The 15,523-nt window shown below is 39.5% G+C and overlaps 3 protein-coding genes across 5 annotated transcripts in view; 2 read left to right on the top strand and 1 right to left on the bottom strand.

Annotated features, from left to right (window-relative positions):
- The window catches only part of LOC106648152, a 58,632-nt gene extending 50,159 nt beyond the window's left edge, over nucleotides 1-8,473 (top strand). For all 3 annotated transcript variants that reach the window (XM_014364834.2, XM_023458592.1, XM_023458593.1), the window contains 6 exons: nucleotides 3,293-3,393; nucleotides 3,513-3,661; nucleotides 5,734-6,212; nucleotides 6,289-6,601; nucleotides 6,766-7,489; nucleotides 7,581-8,473. In XM_014364834.2, coding sequence (XP_014220320.1) covers nucleotides 3,293-3,393; nucleotides 3,513-3,661; nucleotides 5,734-6,212; nucleotides 6,289-6,601; nucleotides 6,766-7,489; nucleotides 7,581-8,057 — 2,243 coding nt within the window. In that variant the 3' untranslated portion in view covers nucleotides 8,058-8,473. The remainder of the gene's footprint in view (nucleotides 1-3,292; nucleotides 3,394-3,512; nucleotides 3,662-5,733; nucleotides 6,213-6,288; nucleotides 6,602-6,765; nucleotides 7,490-7,580) is intronic.
- Nucleotides 8,474-9,123: 650 nt separating this feature from the next.
- Nucleotides 9,124-11,091, top strand: LOC106648267 (receptor expression-enhancing protein 5). Its single transcript, XM_014365020.2, has 4 exons — nucleotides 9,124-9,663; nucleotides 10,431-10,663; nucleotides 10,731-10,866; nucleotides 10,943-11,091. The coding sequence occupies exons 1-4, from the start codon at nucleotides 9,537-9,539 to the stop codon at nucleotides 10,987-10,989; spliced, it is 543 nt and encodes a 180-aa protein (XP_014220506.1). The 5' UTR covers nucleotides 9,124-9,536; the 3' UTR covers nucleotides 10,990-11,091.
- Nucleotides 11,092-11,142: 51 nt separating this feature from the next.
- Nucleotides 11,143-14,448, bottom strand: LOC106648151 (armadillo repeat-containing protein gudu). The gene is made up of 9 exons (XM_014364833.1): nucleotides 14,393-14,448; nucleotides 13,996-14,320; nucleotides 13,644-13,934; nucleotides 13,330-13,578; nucleotides 12,846-13,277; nucleotides 12,385-12,789; nucleotides 12,103-12,324; nucleotides 11,916-12,031; nucleotides 11,143-11,836 (listed from the first exon to the last, which is right to left on the bottom strand). The coding sequence occupies exons 1-9, from the start codon at nucleotides 14,446-14,448 to the stop codon at nucleotides 11,803-11,805; spliced, it is 2,130 nt and encodes a 709-aa protein (XP_014220319.1). The 3' UTR covers nucleotides 11,143-11,802.
- Between the last annotated feature and the right edge of the window lie 1,075 nt (nucleotides 14,449-15,523).

The raw sequence follows: 15,523 nt of genomic DNA, 5'->3' as shown, positions 1-15,523 counted from the left end.
GCCTTTGCACGCGCTATTGTTACACGGAATAATTGTTACGAATAAAATTTACTAAACTAAAATATTCTCTCCTCCGCGGGGAATTTTAATTGCGAGCCCAGACCCAATCGCGCTTGGCAATCGCAGCCAAGAGAGCATGAAATTTCGGTTTCCTGGCACGTATACTCGTGACCTCAAAGATGACTATTTCACCGAGAAAGACATTCGATCTAGAGAGATTTCGGATTTTGGCACGTTACCTCGTGCCTTGCTCGATATCAATTAGCCTATATCAATGCCTCGATCCTAATGGTTTTCGGAAATTGAAAGCGCGGAAAACGATGAAAAATATGAGACATCGGATTGAAACAACGAGCGTATAACGAATTTTTTTCTCCAAAGAGAGAGAGAGAGGTAAAAAAAGCAACAGATATAACTCTGTCCTACTGCTTTCAATGAGGTTTTAACGCTTGAAGCACGCGAGCGTGCCCCGCGGCCGCTCCAAAAGCAAACCTATCCTATATCGTTTCACGTATGTACGTGCCACGGCTGTATAACGAACGAACGTCTGAAAAACTCGATTAGAAATCGGATTAACATGAGGGAGCAATTGGAAGCCCGCGCTAAAATGGAGATCCCGAGCGCGGCACGGCGCGGTGTAGTGAGACACAAAAATGGACAAATGAAAACCACCAAAACAAAACGAACGACGGGAAAAATTGCCAAAGCTGGAATGAAAGATAGAACGAACGAGAGTACTGCATTCATTTTTGTTATTATATTCGTGTTTATTATTTATGCTATTCACAAAATGAAACTATACATTCTCATTTTTATTTCAAGATGATACATTTTTTTTATCTCTCTCTTTCTGTCGGTCTCTTTCACTGCGCTTTATACAACTTTCAAAGCTGTAATATATACCGTCTATAAATCGTTTTTTCGAGATATACACATACTCTTGGGAATGAGTAGAAGACTCTTCAATTTTTTCACTCTCACATATCATCAGTTATTTTGAATCCACAAATATCAGCAAAATCGAATTCGAAAGCAATGAACATGCCAATGTTGAAGAAAAAACAGCCTGTTTTATGTGCGTTAAAGGTTACGGAATATTTTAATTCCATCTTTAAAGTAAAGTAAATAATATGTATTTTACCTTACTTAAATCCGAAAACGATCGCTAGATAAGTACAGATCGTATCTAAAAACTAACATTTGTTATTAAACTTCAGTAGTGAACAAAACTCACACAGCTAGCTTACTTTTAGTAGCAATGTTTCATCTACATCGAACAAATCATTTATGGAAGTTTCAGAGGAAGCATTCATCGAATATTGCAGTAGTTTGGATAGCTGAAATGTTTACAATCACTATTATTAAAAGATCATATTTAATTAAAACATAATATTTGGTTTCACGTGATACTGAGTGAATGTATTATTATACCTGATTGTTGATATCTTTATTATGTACATTCACCATTATAATTTCACTTAAAATTTCACTTGTTTTTTGACTCTGTGTATTATATGAATTGAAATTATGTGTCCTTTAAGCTTCTTAAGAATAAAAAGTAAATTGTTAATTAATAGTTACCTCACTAATGACGCTAGAAGTCGCTTTTGTCATAATTATCAAACAAACGACATTGAAAATCATCAGAAAACAAAAGTATACTTGGTGGTTATAATCAAGTTCACATGTTCTAGAAATGCACTGAGTTAGTGGAAAAATTGACTGAACCAATTGTAAAAAGTAATGCAGTACTATTATTAATAATGGGATGGAAAAAAATTCTACCGTTAAATCAATTAATTTCTTTGAAGCTGCATACAATTCTGTTAGTTGAATTGTCAATGCTAAGATGTTAATTTCTTTGGTCTCTGTTTCGAAGCGGTTTGAAACTTTAGATTCGCTAAAAGCGGAATGAACTTCGAAAACTCGAAGATGTTCTTTTTTTTGCAAATTAAATAGACTAGAATTGACGATTTTTATAGCATTGCGAGCAACATTTATCAAAGTTGTGTATTGCAGATACATTGCTATAAAGACTATCTTAGATGTCATGATATAAAAAAGTAGTCCATCTACCTTAACACTAATTTTGAATGTCATTTGAAGTGCCACAGGAAGGAGAAAAATAAAATTGAGAACGAATGACATTGTAATATTTCTCGATAGTTCTACATTTTTAATGTTTAAGTTCTGAACCTTGGTGGTCAAATTTTTTATGCTGTTTATAGTTTTAGTTATGTTTTCAAGTAAACTTTTTTTCTTGTAAAAATAAAAAGTAAACATGATGAAAAGAAAAGTGAACAAAAATATAGAAAATTGAAAAAAAAAGTAATAGAATCTATTATTCAGTTCTAAAAGTTTTGAAGCTTGCCATCCCAATGCTGTAAACCCAAAAATCAAAGTAATACTATATAATACATCACGATAGATTGAATTTTTTACTTGATACTTGACATAACTTAAACCAGTTTCTTGATAAATACCAATTGTACACATAATTCCACACAATTTGAAAAAGTAAAAAATGCTTCTTTCACCGAGATGAGACATATCTTTTTATTTTAAACTACTCAGCGTGTGATTATATTTGAAATAATTTTAAAGTTGAATTAAAGTATTTGTGTCTTGAAAATACATTCAAAAGTAATAATATAAAAATAAATATACAGTGGAGTTTGTTATTCCACATCTTGATCCTAAATAAATATGTTTAATTTTCTACGTGTTCAAAGAGCTTGTAACATGAATAATTGAGCAATTATTTGCTTCTAACCGAGTGAACATTTTCCGATACTTCAGGGTTTTATCTTGAAATTATATTTAATATTTTATCATTTTTCGCTATATGATTTAATACAAAATGAATAATTTCGAATTTATTGAACATGTGAATATTTTAATTCAATGCTCTCTTTATATAGAAAATTGATTCATAGGTTGACATAACTGATAGACTACCTATATTTGTGTTTGTGATGAGGCTTTTACATTATTGAAAAAGGGCTTACAACCGATTAAAATATTTTAAAATTTTTTACGTATAATTTTGCCCAAAGGAATTAAATGAGTTGCAGCATTAACATTTCACATGATTGATCGAAAATGTTTGTGAACTCGTATCGTGAAAATATTCCTAACATGTTTAATACATTTTCAACAATAGCATTGAACCACGTAAAATACGAAATCAACCATGATTTAACGCATATTATAGTGAATATTTTCATTATTAATATTTCCGGTATAAATATTCAATTGATCTGTATATCTAAAGAAAATTTTACAATTATAGGCTGCAATCGAACACTCAGAAATTCCGTTGGATGGATTCGATGGACTGGCCGAATGGGAAAATGTATCGTCAGATTACGAGCACCTTTGAAAGACCCACAGGTGAGTTATAAAAATAGATTAAATCTCGTTTGCATATTTTTTGTTACAATAAAAACTATACATTTGGAGTGGGACTTTCGATAAAGTGAAAAATATTTATGAGTTATCGTAAACAATAGGTTATAGAAATGCGAATAAGGAGAATGCAAGTTGGAGTTTTGAAAAATTCACGATGCGAGGGGGCGCACGTACAGTTTTCCGATGAACAAGAGGATCTTGACGAAAATGCCGGCCGTTACTGTGGTCACGTAACTGGAAATACGACCAGGTATACTTTATTTTAATTATCATCCCTACAAAAGCTCGTTGCGCACATATTATATGCCTTTATCATAAAGAATATAAAAATCTTTTATACCATGAGCTTAAAATACCTAGGATAAATTTTAATAATGAGGTCGTTTTTTATCTTTATCATGTACATTTTATTGTTTTGGCAAAGCTAGAGTTTAATTTCAATTACATGTTTGATTACACAAAAATTATTCAGATTTTTTCGTTACTTTAAACTGTAACACAATCACCAAATAAGTAACTATCGTCCCCACGAACTGTCAAAAATCAATTTTATTTAAAACGTGAAGATATTGAAATGTAAATATTATTTAGAAAATTAGCTTACGGGTAATATTAATGTATCATCGATACTAAATAATTTGAATACTTCAAATTTTATTCTGTTGCACATGACATAATTCAAAAAGTTCGCTAACTGTAAATTAATGGACACTTATTATTCCAAGTTTATTTTTACAAAAACAGAATGATAACTTACTTCTTCGTTAATATGTGGCTCATAATTGTTCAGCATTATAATTTCACTTAAAATTTTTCTGGCTTTATCACTCTATAATTATCAACTTGTGTTATTCAAATTAAATATTCAACAATTGTTATTCAAATTAAATATTACCTCCTGTTTTACATTTGAAGCAGTTTTGGTCAACATTATGAGAGAAGTGGAATAGAAAACAATACTATAAATCGCACCTAATTGCTCATAAATAGTCATCGTACAACTCATAGAGGTTATACATTTCAATATGAAAAAAGAATTATAGGTAATAATAATAAAGTAATAGAAAATACAGAAGAACATGGGAATTGAAAAAAATTGGGACAAATCGTTAGATAATATCTTTAAAGCACGGTATAAATCTCGTGATTTTAATAACTGAATGCAGATACCATCATAATGACATACAATTTTATCATCTGTTTTACTAGCGATATTAACGAGGGGAATATTCTGTATGATATCATTTAGTACTTGTTGATTTTTATGTTTGAATGGAATCTCAAAATTTCTGTTGACATTTCTAAATGCTCTTAAAACAAAGTTAATCATTATTGAGTATTGCAATACAAAAGAGAACATCATTACAGGATTTATCAATAGCCCAATACTGGTAATGTTCCATCGTTTTTCTACAAATATGTAAAGACTTGTGCGAATAATTATCAAAAATAAGAGAAGAAACATTGTAAAGGGAAAAATTTTTTCCGAATTACCAAACCTCTCTTTTTGGTGAGTCGTATCAGTTGAGGGAACAGCAGTTGATTTTTTCACAAAATTTATGTAATAAAGAATACGGGTTATGGATTTTTTTCTTATGAATAGAAATATAGAAAAACTGATAAAATTTATGTAAAATAAGACATCCAAAAATAGTAAAAAAATACTACGAAAGTGCAAATTAACCGAATAGATTACATAAGTTTGTAAATAATCAGTTTTACAATAACTCATTAAAAAAATAAAAAAAATATTATAGGAAAATATGATCTTCGAACTACTATTACAGTCGTAACGTACATGTTGACCATTCACTAATTTTAAATCAATATTTGTAGCTAAGCCCAGTATTTTGAAGTAATATAAAACAAAATAATATTTTGCCAAATTTATTGCATCCATTGTGATTAACTAGTTTTTAACAGACATTTATACAAATAAGAATCATTTTAAGCAGTTTACAGACCGCCAGTAGGGAAACTATTTGCTTGTACTTGAAAACATGCTAGTAAAGCATGTTATTTTTTAATTTTACAGCGCTGCAATTTGTATTGACTTTTTCACCGTATGAATATTAATCTTTTGACTTGAAAGCGCGTGTTATTTTGAATGCAAAAGTTCATTTTCGGCCTTCATTTTGTTTTGCTGTTTCTGCTCCACCCTTATATACATTCAAGCCAAAAATTAATTTTTTCTTTTCAAATATGAAACATGAAATGGATTTAATCTATAACAGGAGAAAACTCGAGCAGAGTTTCAAAAAAGGCAGTAACGCATGATTATTTCAAGGGTTGCTCACAAAAGATGTATTCGATTGTACACAGGTTATTTTTGCGCCGAGGTCCTGACCTGTCCGTAATTTTGGATTCCGAAACACGTTTCGCTGCCGAGAACCCGGTGATCTTCTCGGCACAATACTCAATCCTTCCGGCTCGATTGGCTAACGAGCGCCACCACATACAGCGCAATATAGCGTCTTTGCCGTTGGCCACCACCTTGAGCGGCGACTGCCCCTTGGAATGTACACAGCGCAACGACCGTAAAATGTGCCGACTCGTCTCGCCCGGCTATCCTGGAATATACCCAAGAAACATACGATGCAGGGTGGAGCTCGAGTCGAGCGCCGGACGCTTTCGAATAGGCGGCGGACACGAGGACGTTTACAACTTGATGAATCACACGAGCCAGGAGGCCTGCAGCACCGAGTTCTGCGAGCAGGAGCACGTGGAGCTCGGCTCGATGGCCATGCCCAGCGCCGACCAGCCCGAGGAGGAGCGTATCAACCTGAACAGGCCCAAAACTGGTACAGGGAAAATTACATTGTCCACCCTCGAGAATCGGTGAACATTTTTTGCTGACGAATCAATTTCCTTCGACAGATCTGGACGAGCTAGACGAGATAATAATCGGGCAAGAAAAGCCGAGCGAGGAAGAGGAAAACTCGCGCCAGCAGCAGCAGCAGCCAAAGAAGCGACGGAGGTCAAAGGGCAAGCAGCATCAGCAGCAGCTGCAACAAGCTCGGCACTCCGAGGACTTGGACGCGTTGCCAGATGACGATAAGGAGGATACGGATCATTCTAGCAACAGACCAACGGACGGCTCCAGCGAGTCGGAGCCATTTATCAATGAGCTGCTCCGACCGAAAAATAGGAAGCAGCATCGAGATAAGCAACTTTTTTGGCCGAAGCACAGGTACTTGCGACTAGACCCGTCAAATTTTCTTTGAGACCTCTCCATCTTTGTGCTATTATGAAAACTTTTCAGTAAATTGAATTGCAAATATTTTGACGAACGGCTGCATTTTTTGTACGAAAGTAGTTTCGTTGCGTGGAAGTAAAAGTTGAAAAATGTTGCAGGAGAGAATCAGAGAGCGAATCGCACGATAGATCAAGCTCGCACCGTCAGCGTCGGACCGGAGGTCAGCAGCACCGGCACTTGCGCAAGGGCCGACGACCGCACGACAGTCTGGTCGAGCAGGCGCACTTGGGCAGCGGCAGCTGCGTCGGCGACTATCTCGCCCTCATGGAGAACTTCAACGGTCGCCTGCTGGAGATCGGCAAGTTCTGCGGCGAGGGTCACTTCCCGCAGATCCTGACGCGCGGTCGCAACCTCGTGGTGGAGTTTCGTGCCGAGCGCGACGGCACCGTGATGCACGACGGCTTCCATCTGAGCATACAGGAGAGCGAGGCACCGGCCGCGGCTCTCGCTGCGGCGGCCGATCTGTCGCTGGCTCTGCCGGCCCAGGCCGATCGCCACAAGCCGCCCAGCTGCGACTTTACCTTACGGAGCAACGACAAGGCCAAGGACAGCGTCAAGTCCTTGCGTAGCTGGTACCCGCCGGAGACGCTGTGCAATTATCGATTCGTCGGCAAAGTCAATGAGAGGGTGTCGGTTCTTTTGAAAATCGTGCGCGAAGAGACGGAGAACGGAGACGAAAAATCGGCTAAGAAGAACGCGACGAGCGCCTCGGACCACTGCACGGGCAACGAGATTGCGGTGTACAACGGCACCGAACCCCAAGGGGCTTTTCTCCTCTGGTCCTTTTGCGACGCTACTCATACGGACATTAATAACATTCAGGTTACTATTATATCTTAATGATATTCATACTTTCTTTCAATTTCTCCATTTATAACGTAATCGTGCTAAATAAAAATGATGGATTTTTCAGGTACCGATAATGTCAACGAATAACTTGCTGCTGATTCAATTCTACAGCGCAACTGGTTCGTACGATGGCCAAGACTTCACGTATTCCATAACGTATAAATTCGTGAGAAAGGCAGCGTCAGCAACGTCTGGGAACGCGACGAAACGGCCGCGTCAGGGAGGCTCGTCGCCCCCCTCGTCCTCCCTACCTCTGCTGGAGGAGAACGAGTCGCGGCTCATATCGCTCAAGCCGGTGAACCTGTCGAGTCTGAATCTGGACGAGGCCGAGGGCTGCAATTGCAACTTCGCCGATCGCATCGGCAGCTTCAAGTCTTGGTTCGTCGTGCTCGTGGTCCTCGGCGTCATATCGTTCGCCGGGGCCTTGGCCACCGTCATCGCCCTCATCTGCAAGTGCGTGAGGAATCGCAGAGCCGAGAAGAAGCTCATCCAGCGGACCCCCAAACGGTCCTCGTTTTATTACAAGGGCCCGACCGACTGACACAGCGCCCACATTTATTACGCGCCCGAGTGACAAGCCCAAATACAACTGAGTTACCAATAATTTTTTAAGACTTTTAACGTGCGGCCTCTCGTGCTTGCCAAAGAGAGAAGACTGATCGGAGAGACTGTGAGTGCATAAATTTAAAATAAAAGACGGACATAGCGAAAAACAAATGAGAGCGAAAGAGAAACTGTGAATTGTTCGTCGTGAAAATAAATGTAATATACTATATTATACCATATTAGCTAACTAATGTAAAATTATTTTATATGCGCATGGCCGTAACGCTACGCTCAAAAAACCTAACAGTGATTCGTTTGTACGTAATTATACGATAATAGACTATAAGTGTAAAGAGTCAGTTTTTAATTTTATTGATTGTTAGTTTCGACAAATACCATACGATCGACAAATATTTATATCCCATTTTATAAATATATATTATATCTATATCGCAAATGATCATTTCTCCTTTGTCCTATAATATGAAAAATTTACCCTAAGCTTTATACGAAATTAAAATATTCTTTTATTAATTATCATCGAAAAATAATTAATACGGGACCAATCTAAATTATTTCAAGAAATCTACTTTATCGTCCAGGGTAAGCCGAATTTTGGCATGCTAAATTTTGATAAACTGCCACGCAATCGTGATAAAGTCAACGTGAAGTGAATAATTCATTTGTTCATTTAGTTAAAGTAAAAATTCTAGTAAAATGTCAAATAAAGATACATTACCATTTTCGTTAAATAAAAAAAACGGTTGATCAGAAAAATAGCTGCAGAAACGTTGCGACAAAAGTAGACTCAAGATTATTCCGATGATTCAGCGGGAAACTTAAACAAAACACGGCTGATTAATTTTTTGCTTTGTTCGTTGATAATTGGTGCGAAACGTCATAAAAGGATGTGACGTAATCTATAGCCAGTCAATGTTGGTAAGGTGGAGACGAGCAAGCACTAACTATGTGAGTTGTGACCAAGCGTATCGTAGCTTCTGTCGCTGCTGCAGTTTTCTCAATTTACAAGCGCAATTCAGCTCGTTACGCACAAAGTTATATATACACATTAGCTCGACTGCCGGTGCTTATAAACTATACATAGGTTATAGCAATATAGGCAGTGTCGAGTATTGGCTTGTCTCCGTATGCTGTATAGATGTAGTAGGCATCCATATATAGTGGCCGGGTCCAGTTTATGCTGATCGGTCGGTGTTATTGCGATTTGAAAGAGACAGAGAGAGACGATTATAGGCAAGGAGCGGCGGCCGCGGCAGTGCTGCCGTAGCATACAACACGACCAAAGGAATCACTACAGAGCAGTTCTGCAGCTGTGGCCTGTGTCTCGTTGCTGATCATCGTCCTGCACTGCGCACTGCGAACCCTTGCCTGACCCGCACACCCGACGACGAGGCTCTTTTAATCCGATCATTAACCTAGCCCGAGTGAGTGCTTAAAAGGGATACTGCGGAAAATGGCGCGAGTCGTGGCTATCAAGGAGACCTTGGACAAAATGCTCCAAGACGAGAACAAGCCCTGGTCCAAGTACTTGGCCTTCGCCGAGCAGAAAACCGGCGTGGACAGACTGTACATTTTTGTCGGTGAGTTTATACCATGGCCTTAGGCACTCTCTTTCTCTATTATAAGCGGCTCGCGCGCCTTTTTTTCCGCCCACTTTCGCAGCCAACTATGAGGTTAGACGCGGGTCGATCCCGAGTATTTATTTTTCCTCGCATATCTGGATTTTTGCATTTACGTAACCTCGATTGGCTTTGTTAATTGACGCGAAATTAATCGCTGTCTCGTGACTCGATGATTTCGCTCGCACATCTTTACGAGTGCTCGGGGCCGATGACACGGGAAAATGTAAAATATCTCGTCTGACCGCAGGGGGTTGTCCATCGGGCGGGTGAAAAGACTCTCGCGTAAACTTGGTTTTGTCGTAATGTCATAAACTTATCAACTCATCGCAATGTATCTATATAAGCAATGTTGCAAGTCATGGAGTTGAACTGCGTTTAAACCCGTTTTTGTATTATCGTAATTATTGATGAATAAATTACTTGGCATTGAAGAAAAGACATATGATACAAATCTTGAATGTCTCATTGTATCAGAGCACTGATTTGACTCATTTTTCATGCTTAAATCATTTCTAATTACTCAGAAAGCAATTTCTTATTATTTAAACTATCACTTCTAATTATTTTTCAAATCAAATTTAATATTATTAAAGATTTTTTTTCTTATACTTTGCCAATTTATGATTATTTTAATTTCTCATTGTATTACTTGAAACTATTAAAATAATTTTCCTAGAAATAATCGTGTTGGCAACAAATAATTAATATCTAAATTCTGTTTTTAGCATCTGTCTTATTCTTGGCACTCTACCTAGTTGTTGGAATAGGGCAGCAACTACTCTCAAATGTAATTGGCTTCACATATCCAGCCTACTGCTCTATAAAAGCCATTGAAACAAAACAGAAGGATGATGACACAAAATGGTTGACCTACTGGGTAGTTTTTGCTATTTTTACTATTGTGGAATATTTTTCCGATTGCATAGTGGGCTGGTTCCCAGTATACTGGCTAGCTAAGGTATGAATTCTATTTCTATATTACTAGTCATGAACACATGAATTATAAATATACTCCTTCTTTTCAGTGCTTATTCTACGTATGGCTTATGGTTCCTACTGAATACAATGGATCTCTTATCTTGTACCGAAGAATTATTCGTCCAAAATTCCTTCAATATCAACCAGACATTGACAATATGTTATCTGAGGCTAGGAAAAGTGGTTAGTTATTTTACCAATGAAAATTTTGATTGTTCGCTAAAATTTAAACCTTACTAATTTATTACTACTGTTACAGCCATGAAAGCAACTGGAACTCTATTGAACACCAACAAGACAGATTAATTTAAAATATTAGAGTGTCTACTTTCCAAATATTAGCAATTTTTATATTAAGTTCTTCTTACCCATTCCTAAATAATACAATACAATTATTGAAAAATTAGAGCTCATCTTTTTTTTACAATTTCAAACTTTTTTATGGTCTCTAAGGTACATTTTTGTTAATTTGTTTTTATTCATCTTTGTGTTTTTTTTGGTACATTGAAAAATTCGAAAATTTTAATGATAAGAATTTAGTATAAAATTCAAGTGCCTTGAGCTAAATTAAATCTGATAAGAATGTTTGAAAATGTAAATTTGTAAGAAAAATTAATGTGCCATTTTTCAATTCCTCAAAATACATGTCTATATGTAATTGGATGTTAAACAGTTTTATGGAGAATCATCTTTTTGTTTGAAAATTTTCATCAATTGTGCTTCACTTCAGAGTATTTTCTTAAGATTATCAAAAGTGCTGCCAAATTCAGCTGATATTTTTTTCTGTAAACTAACTCAACTTATATCTTTTCCATCATAAGTATATAAAATATACATATAAAAGTATTGAATGTATTTTAATTAATGAATGGTGAATATTTAGTTTAAAAAAAGTTATCAATATCTGGTTCAGATAATAATTTGGTAAAATTTATTTGTAAGTTGTTCAACTTAGTTTTGGTAAGGCGATTTTGATATTACTATTGTTTGTGTAAATAAACATGGCATAGAGTTACCAATAGTTGGTATCTCATGAAGTTGACTAAGCACAAAATACAATTTCTGTAAAGTAAAAGTGTCTTTATGATTTCCGTTCTTTACTCCTGTATCTGATTGACTTTATTTCAAATAATCCGTGTCCGCCAGAGTGTTACTATGAAAAACAGAAGAAATGTTAAATAATAATGAAATTATTAATGCGATGTTTACGAAAAAGGCAAAAACTATAGTACATTTCTTTGTAATGGAATTTTTCTGCTGTAAGGGCAAGTTTACGAATGTGTCGAATCGTCGTTGCCGCTGCGATTTGAACCTCGGCGTCTTCCGATCCTACCAATCGTAGCACGTGCTGGAAAATTTTATCTATCAGATTGCTTCTCGAGCAAAAGAAAAACGAATGAATTTGTTCTGTAAAAGTACCTTGACGACGCCGCAGGTATGCATAGTCACGCAATTGGATGGCTCTTTGCTGAGATGATAGAAAGCAATACAAACCCCTTTGAGAACTTCCTTATTAGTGCTCGTCAAGTAATTAACCAAAGGTGCTACAGCTTTCAGACGTCCAAATTCGTAATTGTTTTGTCCCCACTCGCTGCAGTAGGCAATAGCGAGCGTCAAATTTGCCCGCAGATTTTCATCCTCCTAAAAAACGCAATTGCGATAAAACCTGTTGGAAAAATATGCCAGCCAATAGAATCTCACCGTGTGCACGAGGCCAGCGAGTTTTTCAACGACCCCGTGATCGGTGATGATGCCGAGGTTCTCCATGTCCATGGCGATCTCGGCGATGGTGGCGCAAACGGCCGCCTGAACCTGCGTGTCTTTGCTCTCGAGCAGACTGACGACGAGCTCGAGGCCACCGACGAAGGCCCGCACCATCTCCGCCGAGTTCTTGGCGTGCTTGACGCAGTGGACCAGAGCGAGGCAGGCGTTGGTCTTGACGGCGTCGCTCTGGTGCTTGAGCAGCGACCAAACGAGGCGCACCCCGTCGTTGCGGTGCTCCTCGTCGTTGATCTCGTCCATGCACCACTGGTTCTGGGCCAGTTCGCCGATCACCAGGGGAATGTTCACCAGCAGCGGCTCGTAGGTCGCGTTCAGTAGCTTGATCTGCGATCAGTCGACGACGATTTAGTCGAGTCGAGAAAACGCGGGGTGATACGCACCAATTTGGGAATGCCACCGGCATTCTTCAGGGCGTCCCTGTTGGCATCGTCTTTGCAGCACTCAGCCAGAGCCCCGACGACGTTGGCCAGCACGTCCTCGTCCTCGTTCTCGTCCAGCAAGTTGACCAAGGACTGCACCAGGCGATTCTGGTTGAATCGGTAGACGTTCTCCGGGCTCTTGGCGCACTTCCACACTGCCCCGGTCACGGCCGCCAGCAGCTTCTTGTTCTCGTAGACTTTGGGGTCGACGACGAGCTTGCAGAGCGGGTCAAGGCCCCCGGCCTCGCGCACCATGTCGCGCGATATCTTGTTGACGGCGCACTTGAAGATGGCCAGGGCGCAGTTCTCCTTGAGCTTCAGGTCCTCGTTGTCGAGGTGGCGCACGATCTCCCCGATTATGTCCATCTTCTCGTAGGCCAGCCTGTAAACTTTCTGCCTGGCGTTAAATTCTGTCGAATCGAAATCGCGAAGCGTGGTAACTTACGACGTCGGAGCAGAGCTGCACAGCGCCCATGGTCGGTATGACGAGGTCCGTCGTCGAGGACTTGAGGTATCGCGCGATCAGGAAGATGGCGCCGTGTTTGCGAAGCTCCTCTTTGATCTTCGGGCTCGTGCAGATGGAGTTGAGGACTTTGGCGCAGCCGATGGCCACCGTCAGCATCTCCTTCTCGTTGTCGTCGAGCTCCTCCGGCGAGCGCCACACGATCGACTCGGGCACGTCCATTATGTCCAGCTTGATCGACGCAAATCGTTCGAGTTACCGATCGCGTCGCCTAACGAGATTGTAACTTTGCTTACGATCAATGGAATTCCCCCGCGCAGTCGAAGCTGCTTGCGAGCTTTTTTCGTCATCGTGATGTTGGCCATCGTCTCGACCGTCAAGCGTTGAATGTCACGCGCCGGGTGCTTCAGCAGTTCGATCAAGGGCGTCACGACGCCCAGATCGACCAGGTGGTGTCTGGTGTCGCGCGCGGCCGACAGCTCCAGCATGACGGCCAACGAGCCCTGCTGGCACTTGATCTCGCGCGTCTCCAGCAGATTCACCAGGATCTCCAGGCCACCCATCTCGAAGATGATTTTGTGTATAACCTGTGGGCAACGAAAAGTCCGCTTAGCCGAGCTCCAAATGCTGGGGGTAGTGGCTGCTTACTCTGTTCGACAGGTCGAAATCCTTGAGCAGGCACAGCGCCACGGTGGTGGCCGTCTGATTTCCAGCCTTCATGTACTTGATGAGCTTCTGCATGTGCCAGAACTCGGTGGGCACCTCCGAGCCGCCCGAGTCGTCTTTGCGGAATCTGGCGTCGACGTCGCTCTCGGAGCTCGGCTCGTCGTCCGAGCTCTCGAGCTCGCGCTGCTCGCTGATCTGCTTGACCCGGGGTCCGAACGGCTCGCCCGTGACCAGCGAGACCGGCATCTGCGTCGTCGAGCCCCCGACATCGTGAGTGCGCTCGTCGCCCTGCTCGCTCGAGACGCTTCTGGGACAACAAGCATCGAGATTACACACCTTGATAGCCGCCCATTGGCTCGACCGCCGAGCTCTCACTTACTCGGGAATGGGACCGATTTCGATTTTAGGCACGGATTTTTTCTTATCTTTACCCATGTTTTTTTTCTAGCGTCGTGATACCTGCACGGACTTGAAGTTGACTGTTCGATGCAGCACGAGGATTTGCTCGCGCGAGTGGTCGCTTCGATACTGGCTCTCAGGCGTATCGATCAAACGTCGCACATGAGCCATTAACCAAGCAAAATCTGGGATTCGTGGAAATCAGAGAGACGAGTTTTTTGAAGTTTATTAATAATTTATTATAATCTTAACATTGCTACAGTGTTACATATCGTAAACAGAGTTGCTGCGACAAGTGTAACTCCATTTTATTTTGAGCGCTCACGCACATTTATACGTTATACAGTTTTGGATGCGCCTTTTCCAGGAAAATTGATGCAATTTTTTTTTTGTAGAAGAGATGTGTGTGTTTGATCTGAATATATAAGCAATACACGATCAAAATATAATGCGTATTTACACATGTGTGCAAAATTTCATTAACTTGATAGGCTTTTATTCGAGTTCACGCATGCACGAGTTTGTGTGCGCGAGAAAAATTCCATACGTTAAAATTTATAAACATTATTTGCAAATTTTTTTTCTCCACGCAATAAATAACTTCTTCAATTTTCTCTAGTTTTCGCTTTTTACTTCCTTTGTTCATCTTCTTTCTCGCTCTCACTCGTTCTATTTTCGTATCAATTCGTTTAGGAACTTTTTTGCCAAAGGCCGACACGCCGCCTATTTTTGCTCGCAGGTACTCTTGTTTCAAATCGCCATTCATCCCTTAATTTCGTATTATTTATTTAATAATTTTTTTTTGCTCTTTTTTAGATAATTTTTTGTTCAAATTTCTTTTTAAGACGTGTCGCACTCCACGGCTATTTTGTATTATTTAAAATTTTATCGATAATTTATTACAATCGCAACGATTAATATAATTAATACCGATCATCAATTATATATCTAAATGTTTAGACCGTGTACAATCGAAGCCGTTATTCTTATACATGTAATGACAATGGATAATAATAATGAAAACTCAACTTCACCGGTATCAATTCATCCAGCTGGTTTCAAAATAATAATAATTAAAAACTGGCCAAAGTCATAGTCAATATGTGAATGT

The sequence above is a fragment of the Trichogramma pretiosum genome, unplaced genomic scaffold (genome assembly GCF_000599845.2).
Source record: "Trichogramma pretiosum strain Unisexual culture from Peru unplaced genomic scaffold, Tpre_2.0 scaffold24, whole genome shotgun sequence".
Taxonomy (NCBI): domain Eukaryota; kingdom Metazoa; phylum Arthropoda; class Insecta; order Hymenoptera; family Trichogrammatidae; genus Trichogramma; species Trichogramma pretiosum.
Note: the sequence above shows the minus strand (reverse complement) of the source record. Positions and strands in the feature narration are given on the sequence as shown.

What these genes read in the sequence shown, in the direction of transcription:
- LOC106648267 (XM_014365020.2), top strand. Translation starts at nt 9,537, where the DNA reads ATGGCGCGAGTCGTGGCTATCAAGGAGACCTTGGACAAAATGCTCCAA. An exon ending in CAGTATACTGGCTAGCTAAG is followed by an intron (nt 10,664 to 10,730) that starts GTATGAATTCTA and finishes CCTTCTTTTCAG; the next exon opens with TGCTTATTCTACGTATGGCT. An exon ending in ATCTGAGGCTAGGAAAAGTG is followed by an intron (nt 10,867 to 10,942) that starts GTTAGTTATTTT and finishes CTACTGTTACAG; the next exon opens with CCATGAAAGCAACTGGAACT.
- LOC106648151 (XM_014364833.1), bottom strand. Translation starts at nt 14,448, where the DNA reads ATGGGTAAAGATAAGAAAAAATCCGTGCCTAAAATCGAAATCGGTCCC. An exon ending in GAAATCGGTCCCATTCCCGA is followed by an intron (nt 14,321 to 14,392) that starts GTAAGTGAGAGC and finishes TTGTTGTCCCAG; the next exon opens with AAGCGTCTCGAGCGAGCAGG. An exon ending in GCGGGGGAATTCCATTGATC is followed by an intron (nt 13,579 to 13,643) that starts GTAAGCAAAGTT and finishes GCGTCGATCAAG; the next exon opens with CTGGACATAATGGACGTGCC.